The sequence below is a fragment of the Dipodomys ordii genome, unplaced genomic scaffold (genome assembly GCF_000151885.1).
Source record: "Dipodomys ordii isolate 6190 unplaced genomic scaffold, Dord_2.0 Scaffold79, whole genome shotgun sequence".
Lineage (NCBI taxonomy): Eukaryota > Metazoa > Chordata > Mammalia > Rodentia > Heteromyidae > Dipodomys > Dipodomys ordii.
In genome coordinates this window covers 7,493,485-7,503,443 of record NW_012267295.1, presented here as the reverse complement: position 1 = coordinate 7,503,443, position 9,959 = coordinate 7,493,485, and the positions used below count along the sequence as shown (strand labels likewise).

Here is a 9,959-nt window from a genome sequence, read left to right as displayed (position 1 = left end):
GGCTCAGCAAGGTGGAGACGCTGCGCGCCGCCATCGGCTACATCCGGGACCTCCAGGAGCTGCTGGAGCACCACGCGCGCGCCCGGGACAGCCCGGCGGGGGCCGCCCCGCTGCGCAGGGCCGATTGCAACAGCGACGGCGAGTCCAAGGCCTCCTCGGCGCCCTCGCCCTGCAGCGAGCCCGAGGACGGGGCCAGCTAGCGGGGGCCCAGCGCCCGGCCCGGCCCGGCCGGCCCCCAGCCCGCTGCACCTCGCACCTTCTGCATTTTTGATCTGCTTTCTTTGCCGTCCTAAATTTTAGGGGGGGTGGGGGATGGGAGCTCCAAGGAGGAGGAAAGCACATTTGATGTCGGCGTGGTTCCACTCTGCTCTCATTAGTTATGTGCCAGCAACTGAGGGGTGCTTATGCTGAACCCTAAACCCTCATTCTAAACCCTCCTTCCCTCCCTTCTTTCCCTCCCTCCCTCCCTTCCTCCCTTCCTTCCTTCCTTCCCTCCCTTCCTCCCTCCCTTCCTTCCCTCCCTCCCTCCCTTCCTTCCTCCCTCCTTCTCTTCTTCCCTTCCTCCCTCCCTCTTTCCTTGCCAATACTGGTGCTTAAATCCAGGGGCTCAGGCTTCTTTTTTGCTCACAGCTGGTGCTCTACCACTCGAGCTACGCCAGTACTGGTTATTTAGAGATGGGAGTCTTTTCACATCACCTGGGGGAATTGTGTTAGAAGTCTAATTGTCACCGTGCTGTGGGTGAAGGTGAATGGGTTGACATTTTTTTTCTCTTACCAGTGTGGGTACTAGAGCTTGAACTCAGGGCTCAAGACTAGCACTCTGCCACTTGAATGAACCACGACTCCACTTCCAGCTTTTTAGTGGCTAATTGGAGATAAGAGTCTCCTGGACTTTCCTGCTGGCTTTGATCGGTGTTATCTTCGGATCTTTGCCTCCTGAGTAGTTCGGATTACAGGTCTGAGCCACTGGACCCCCGGCTCTTCAGAACATGTACCCACGTACTGCTGGACCTCAGCACCATGGATCCAGCCTGAGTCACGGTGTAGAAGGACTGTTTATGTGTCACGCAGACTGGTCAACAAATAGCCAGTTGGAAAATTTATAGCATACTAAATAAGATAGGTACTATATGTCTTGTTTTTACGATCTCTTTGGAAGACACCCCAGATCTGTAAGACAATCTGTTTTCCCTCTCTGCTGACTTTATGCAGTTTTCATCTCCTATTTCTTGGCATTCCCCTTTTCAGTTCTCACTCCGTCTAACCTTTGGCTAAAGTGATAATGTGACTTTAAAAATAAAATGAAAATGTACATAGTGCCTTTTGGTGGTTGAACTGCATGGTGGGAGCCAGCAGGATGGATGGAGGTTGGTAGGTTCCCAAGGGTTTTAACCCTTGAGAGCTTTCAGGTATATTGAAATTGTCCACCTGCCCTTTCAAAGTATTTGATCTTGGTCATCTTTCCTCACTGAGAAGCAATGATAAGGCCACTTGATAAGTTAGATGCATGTTGACACATGAAAATAAACTGCCTATGTTGTTTTCTAACAGGACAAGTTTCTCTTACCATAAGGACAACTTTGTTAAGAGGGTCAAGGTGGAGGATGGGCAGGGAATAGGAGGATCACAAATGTTTGGGGGCCTCTTTTTTTTTTTTTTTTGGCAGGTCCTGGGGCTTGAACTCAGGGCCTGGATGCTAACCCTGATCTTTTTTGTTCAAGGCTAGTGCTCTACCACTTGAGCTACAGCTTTACTCCTGGGTTTTTGGTGGTTGATTGGAGGGAAGAGTCTCATAGCACAGACTTTCCTGTTTGGGCTGGCTTCAAATCCCAATCCTCAGGTCTCAGCCTCCTGAGTAGCTAGTGTTACAGTCGTGGGCGACCAGTGCCTGGCTTTGGGCCTGTCCCCACAGTGGCCTCAGAGATAAGTATTCTCCTTTTCCCACCTATGTCAGCTGAGGGATTACTCAGTGATTGCTTTTCACTTGGCAAGATTTTCGTTTTATTTAATTCTCATAAATTTGAAGGGAAAGAGTCTTCCTTGCATGGGGAACAGGAAATGTTTCTTTATCCATTTCTGCCTACCTTAGCCCATCATAGCAAAACAAAGCCTTGCTGAAACTTTAAGAAACATAAATTTCTAGGGAGGATATTATACACATACTTTGTTTAAAAAAGGAAGTTTGAAGAGAATATATATCTTGACAAGGTTAATGTTGCTAGGATTGCTTGATGTCAAGACTCAGTCCCAACTCTGTCCCCAAAGGACAAGATGCTGATGATAGAGATGATTTGGTCCTTCCTTCTTCCTTATCTTTTGGCAGTACTGGGCTTTAATCTTAAGAGGTTTATACCTGGTAGGCACTCTACCATTTGAACCACATTACTTATTCCTTTTGCTTTTACTCATTTCTGTGGCAAGAACCAGAGAAGCTGGATGCAGACTCAAGCTAGCATGAGATCACAGCTGTTAAAAAAACAGGATATAGTTTATATGAGGGAAGGTGTGGCTGACATCATATGAATCAGACGTCAGGTGGTTTACATATGAGGGGAACCCACTGAGTTGGAGCCAGTAAAAGATCTCTAGAGACCTTTGTAAGCACACAAAATGCTGGATGGGCCAGGTGCTGGTGGCTCACGCCTGTATTCCTAGCTACTTGGGTCTAGGATCTGAGGATCATGGTTCAAAGCCAGCCAGGGCAGGAAAGTCCTTGAGACTCTTATCTCCAATAAGCCACCAGAAAACCAGAAGTGGCATTGTGGCTCAAGTGATAGAGTGCTAGCCTTGAGCTGAAGAGCTGAGGGACAGCGCCCAGGCCCAGAGTTCAAGTTCCACGACCAACAAAAAGCTGGGTGGGCTGAGGAGTACATGAGAACTGAGAAGTAGGGATGGGCTTGAAGGCTGGTCTTTTGGGATGCTATGATGAATAGAGAGAGCTGGGATGATGGTACTAAGGACCAGGTAGAGGAAAAGATGATATACCAGAGCCAGTTTTGGGAGCTTGGAATCTTACAGGTAAAGCAGTCCTGTTGATTTAGAAGTTCATGGGGTCAGCACCAAAGCCCAGAGTTCAAGCCCCACGACCGCCAAAAAAAAAAAAAAAAAAGTTCATGGGGTCGAAGCCCAAGGAGTTTGAAATCAAGTGACATGACTAGGAATCTGGAGAGATTACAGGAGAGGATGAGCTAAGACTAGGGTTGGTGTTCACTATCCTTGAAGATGGAGTCTGGTCTGCCATGAGTGGACGATAGAGATGAAAACCAGGGAAAGGCTTGTATGGAAAGTGTACTTCCACTCTCCTCTCCTCTCTCTCTCTCTCTCTCTTCTTCCTTCCTTCCTTCCTTCCTCCCTTCCTCCCTCCTTTCCTATCTGTCTTTCTCTCTCTTTTCCCCCTTTCTTTTCTGTTTAATAAAAACCAGATTCTAGATGACTGGAAAACAAAAACCAAACTGATAGCGGCAAACATGATAAGTGAATTAGGAAAGCTCTCAGAAGCATGTTAGCAGTTTTTAATTTTTAAGAAAACTTTTGCACAGATCTCCTCTGTAAAACTTTGAATGATGTTCATATTTATTTTATAATTTAAAATTTCATGACTAAGCAACTCGGGAAAGTCCCTCAGTACTTATGTTAAGAGATAATGATAATATATGCAACATATATTGCCCAACAATTTGGCAGCAAATAGTAGGTGCTCAATTATTTATTAATTCCCCTTGTCTTCGGTTTCTGGTTTGTGTGTGTGTGCCAATCCTGGGGTTTTAACTTAGAGCCTGGGCACACTGTTGCCTGAGATTTTTTTTTTTCCTTCAAGGCTAGCATTCTACCACTTGAGCCACAGCTCCATTTTTGGCTTTTTGGTAGTTAGTTGGATAAAAGTCTCATGGACTTTTCTGCCCAGGCTAGTTTTGAATCACAATCCTCAGATCTAAGCCTCCTGGGTAGATAAGATTATAGGCATGAGCCATTGGTGCCCAGTTCTATAATCTTTGATGTGGGAGAGGACCTTCACCAGAATCTACCCTTGCTCACACCCTGATCTTGGATTTCTGGCCTCCAGAGCTGAGAAATACTTGCTCTTTTAAGGCACCCAATCTAAGTTACTTCGGTATAGCAGTCCAGACTGTGGCAAAGCCACAGTACCAACCATAGCGAGTATACCAAGGCACCAGAAGACTGTGTCAGGGTTAAAAACTTTGGGAGCTTATACAAAGCTCCCAAAGTTATGGCTGTCATCTCCAAAGAAAGTAGAGAGCAATGCCATTTGTCACTCTGGGAAGGGGAAGTAGGTTATTTCTCTATGGATTGCCCACCCCCCACTTTCCCTGCCTCCTGCCTTTCATCTCCAGGCCAGACAGACAGGCTGCTGGGAGAGCCTGAAGTCGCTTTCTGTTTTCTTTACTGGCCTGTGAAACTGAAAATCTGCTTCCAGCTCTCTGATTCTTATCGCAGAGGTTGATGTGTGTGTTCTTGCAGGCTGTCTGGGTGGTGAGGTTGGCTTTTAATCCTCTCAGAGGTGCTTACATGTGTCCTCTGGTGAAGGCTTGTCAGCCACCTTTTCATGTTGAGTTATTCACTGCCATTAGCCACCACCAACATGGGACCACTGTGCAGCAGAAAAGACATTTTTCCAGAGGCAGAACTTTCCAAACTGGTTTTTGCCTACAAAGCAGGCCTGGAGGGGGACACTCCCGAAGGTGTTTCATGTTTCTCTGATAGTGGGGAAAAAATAAAGAAGGGTTCTAAATCATACCATCATACAGGGCCTTGGAAAACAACCTGCTTAGACTCCAATTGTTTTCAAGACATGAGAATTAAAGTGTGCAGTATACCTGGGCTCTCTTCAAAGACTTCTAAAGATGGCTTCTCCCACTAGCTAACAATTCCCAAGATTAGACTGTACTACAGGCTACTACTATTGCTTATGTGTATTGTTCTCATCTTCGCAAGTATCCTCCTACAGGTGCATGTACATTGTATATCATTTCTATTCTAAAGATGAGGAAACAGGCTAAGAGAGGTTAAGAGACTCACGTAGGAAGAAGTGGCAAAGAGCAGTGTCTGGTTATGTATCTCAGGTCCTGAATCATTCATTTGGTCTTCCTCCAGCAGAGGACTGAGCTTCAGCCTCCATCAGAGAGTATTTACACAATGAGGCTTCCAGTTAGTAAAAGAGTCGGTCAACTCCCATAAACACATAATCATAATTTTCAGGCAGTGATAATGGCGTAGAAGAAAAATAAGGCAAGGATATTTGTGTGTGTGTGTGTGTGTGTGTGTGTGTGTGTGTGTGTGTGTGTGTGTGTGTGTGTGTTGGTCCTAAGGCTTGAACTCAGGGCCTGAGTGCTATCCTTGAGCTTCTTTTTGCTTAAGGGTAGTGTTCTACCACTTGAGCCACAGCTCTACTTCTGGCTTTTTGATAGTTTATCGGAGATAAGAGTCTCACAGACTTTCCTGCCCAGGTGGCTTCAGACTATAATCCTCAGATCTCAGCCTCATGAGCAGCCAGGATTACAGTCATGAGCTGCCAGCTTAAAGCAAGGAATTTTGCAATTCAATATTTGTCACCCTGATTTTCAACCACCTTTTCTCCTTTTCCTGTTCTGAGGCTCATTCCTGTGAAGATTCAGATGACTATGTAGCTTTGAAGGATAGCATATTTGAATTCACCAAGTCCTCTAGCAAGGAGACTCAGGGTCGTTGTATTCATGGCTCAATCAATATCCATGTTAAAAAGAAAGGGAGTGACAAACAGAGTAAAGCACATTTGGGTCCTAGCTGATTAGGGGAATCATTATTAACCTCCATTTCTCTTCACAGCAACCAAGATTGAGTCAGAACATTTCCTGATAGATCTGGGTTTTGACACCTAAAAGGAAAACAGGTATTCTTTCCAGAAAACACAAGACTCTAGGGATACTTGGACCAAGTGCACAAGAGTCTGAAAGTCACCTAGATACTATCTTGACTTTAACATTTAAAGGATGTTTTACTTTGGGAAATGGCTTGATTTCTCCAAAACACTTCCCTCACTTGTCAAATTAAGAATGAGGACACCTATTCCATGTCATAGGGTTGTGGTAAAGATGAGATGAGGTTACAGAAGCAGAAGATCACTGTAAGCCAAAATGTGCTGTCCTTACTATGCTAATAAATTCTCTAATGGAAGATAAGAGATAGCATCTTGTCTCAAGAAAAATTTGATTCAATATAAGATCAGCCTTGATGAAGTTCTTCATGATAGTGATGTAGGTAGTAACATAAGAGGTTATCCAATGTGTAACAAGCCACCCCCAAATTTCCAATTCATTATTTTTCGCAGATGTGTATGTTACCCAGTGGTTCATCTGCTGGTTTCCCCAGGCTCATGTTGGTGGTTAGGGACAGATGGCAGTTGGTTCAAGATGGCTCCACTTGTGTATCTGATGGTTGGGCCTCTTTCTCTTTTTTTTTTTTGAGTTCCTAGGATTACTGGTGTGAGCCACTGGCATCCAGCTCTCTTCCTCTATGTGGTTGTTTTTCCAATATTGTTCCTTCCAGAGAAATTGTAAAAGGGTTACTGTGCTTAGTCGAAGTAAAAACTTTGAAATATTTTATAACAAATGTTATGAACATTTAACTTTCCTTCCTTTATTAAAATCTTTGTGTCTGGTCTGAATTATTTTGGAAAAATGATGCACTCTTCCTGTTTTTTGTTTCCTCTTTTTCTGTTAAGGTAGGCTGTGCTGTTGGTTAAGTAGAATAGGACTGAGTAGACAGGGAAAACTACATTGAAGGATATTGTTGGCATGTGGAAGAGGTAGTAGCGTGTACAGAACCCAGCATGAACTTCTGGATATTCTTCCACTCAAATCCTGACTCTGCCATCCATTTGCATGGCCATGGGCCATTTACTTAGTCTATCTGAGCCAGCTTCCTCATATATAGGAGTACTCATTCATGCTAGAGATAATGTTTGCAAAGTGCTTCTTTTTACACAGTAGATGCTAAAGAACAGTTAGGTGTTGCTCTTGCTGTTATTGAAAGAAAGCCTGTTTACAAGTATGGAAAACAGGACCCTATCCTGAGTCAGTAGCCATTACATGAAACCTTGTGATTCAGTTGCTGGAGGGCTGAGGATAGTCCAACAGAAAAATACCAAGATCTGCTTCTTGAGGTACCTAATGAAAAGGATTCACAGCAATCCTTCTCTCCTTCTGTGCATCAGGATCACTGAGGCCAGGTGATGGGTTTTGAGCCCCTAGGAGAAGTTGTCTTATTAAGTAGGGCTATAGACACAGAGAGGCTAAGCAAAACCTCTCAGGACACAGATTTCTGAGAGTGCTGGCTACAACCAATGGCCCGTTTCTGTGTCCAACGCCCAGGAGGCTACCAACCAACCCATAGAATCTCTTTCCATGTTCAGCTGTCAGGTTTTTTTTATTTTGCTAAATCTTATCAGTAAAGAATTTAGCAAAGCTGGGCGCTGGTGGCTCACACCTGTAATCCTAGCTACTCAGGAGGCTGAGATCTGAGGATCATGAGTCAAAGCCAGCCTGAGCAGAAACGTCTGTGAGACTCTGATCTCCAATAAACCACTAGAAAACCGGAAGTGGCGCTGTGGCTCAACAGGTTGCGTGCTCGCCTTGAACTGAAGAGCGCAGGGACAGCTCCCAGGCCCAGAGTTCAAGCCCCACGACCGACCAAAAAAGAAAAAATAATAATTTAGCAAAGAACTACAAATATGTTAACAATATTCGTTAGTTGATCCTGTGTTGTAAAATGAGATTGTTTTCCCCCCTTGGTCTGACATAAAATCTTCAGTAAGGGTATACATACTCGAGCCACATGTCTGCATTGAAGATCTTTCTCCAGAGTTTGCTAGGATACTGAAAATAGTGCACATACGGGTGGAACCCACGTCACAGACTCATTCTGAGGATAAAGTGACTGTGCACAAGGCTTAGGTCACTGCCTGAGACATAAACACTATGTAATTCTAGCCAGTGATTTTTAAAAAAATTAAATAAAATCATTACCCCAATTCACTGCTGAAAATGTTGATTTGCTTATCATAAATCCAGCGGCTCTTTCTTTGGTCTTGGTTTCTCCACAACACTAAGTGAGGCTTCTGAGATAACTTGCTCTCATTTCTGGGTTCACAGTCACATAACGGTTTAATTATCTGTTGCTTCTGGGTCCCGCCATACTGAACTTGGGAGGGCTGGCACCATCACTAGCACCAGCATTCAGTACAGAGCCTTGCTCAGGGTTTCTACATGACTGAGAGCCACTGATGGACAAATGGCTGTTTGCTATGGTGTCCTCATTCCATATTCAGCAGTCCCGTAAAGCTCACTCTCAGCCTCTGCTATTCACACCAGTCCTCCGGCACACCAAGTGCTCCATTCAGAACCCCTCTTCAGAGCTCCCATGATGCATCTGTGCAGCCAAGATGTCCTGAAGCACCTTAAGCTGAACATGTTCAACTACTACACCATCCACATCCATGAAGAATCACTTCCCTCAGCACCTCCCCACATTTGAGGGGGAATTATCCTTTCAGCAGCCCAGATGCAATACTGTTGGTTCACTATTAACTTCTTTCCATGCTTAATTTTTTTCTTTAAATCATGTCATGTCAGCTAGGAAACTCTGGTTGTAAGAAAACTCAAAACTGACTGAAGCACAAAGAACTGCCTCTTTTTCCCATCTGTGAAGTCCAGGGTTATCCTGATTCCGGGCATTTAAGGATGGAATAAGTAGGAACTGAAGTCAACTCTGCAGAAATCTTTCTCAAGTAGGGTGGCTGTGCAGATGAACCATATCTAGTCACATCCCCTGTAGAATTTATTTTTCCTGCTTGTCAAGCATCACTTCAACTGCTGGCTTGTTCCACAGATTCCATTTGTTCATATTCCCACCACAGCTGTTATAAATTCTCAAAGTCGGTGTGACAACCATGAACCTCAATCCCCAGCAGAGTATGCACTGTCAGTAGACAAAGGATCCACAGAAAGTACATTTGTCAATTACTAAGACAGTGAAGCAGAAGTCTGCTTGCTGCTGTAAGTTGGGCAAGTGTTTTGGTGACTCACTATACCTTTCCCTCTACTCTGGTAAGAAACTTGAAGCAGTAGATGTAAGGCACACTCCAGAAAGATCTTAGTCTAGCACGGAGTGGGGTGGATGGCCGCAGTGCTGGGAGTCTCTGCGAAGTCCTGTTTTGAAGCCACCTGGAGTTTAGTTTGTGAACTATAAAAGAAGGCGTGTGGTCTATAAAAGAGACACTCATCAAGCAGAATAAAATCCCCACTCTTCATCACAGAATGCTTTCTGGCGGACAGAATGTCTGACCTGCCTCAATTAAGGCCAACCAAGAGGATTAATCCCATGTAAATGATTATTTTTATGAGTACTCCACAATAATTAAAACTTAGCTTCAGACTGAAACTGGCTGGTTCTTATACTGAAGGAAAACAGTACAAATGGTTAAATGGGACATAAGGAAAACAGTGTGGGAGTCAGAATGCCACACTCTGCCATCAGTGGGGTGCCTAGGGCAAGCTGCTAGACCCTTCTGGGCCTTCTTTTAATCCATAAGGGGCTCACACCTACCTTCCCAACCTCATTAAATTCCAGTGAAGGGCTCCTATGAGCAACCAAAAACATATATAAAAACTGTGAGTTTTACCATTACTCATCTGTAGTATGGTTGTCTTACTTTCATTTACAACTGAAACCACGACTCATTCCTCTGCAAGGGCTCCTCCCCCATCACATCAGCTTCTTGGATTAGTAGTGTTCCAGATACTAATATCAGATCAATTCTTCAACAGAATTTCTTAAGAAGACTTGACATCCTAGCTGAAAATGAGGAGTCTTCAACCTGAACTAGTCTACACGGTCTGGTCTTTCTTGATCTCTAGACACGAAATTCCCTTCAGTCAAGCAATGGAATGGACACAAAAATAGGA

General features: G+C 44.4%; 1 protein-coding gene across 1 annotated transcript in view; it reads left to right on the top strand.

The window, feature by feature from the left end:
• The window catches only part of Ascl4 (achaete-scute family bHLH transcription factor 4), a 5,847-nt gene extending 5,647 nt beyond the window's left edge, over positions 1-200 (top strand). The window contains exon 2 of the mRNA XM_013024814.1: positions 8-200. Coding sequence (XP_012880268.1) covers positions 8-200 — 193 coding nt within the window. The remainder of the gene's footprint in view (positions 1-7) is intronic.
• Positions 201-9,959: the final 9,759 nt, after the last annotated feature.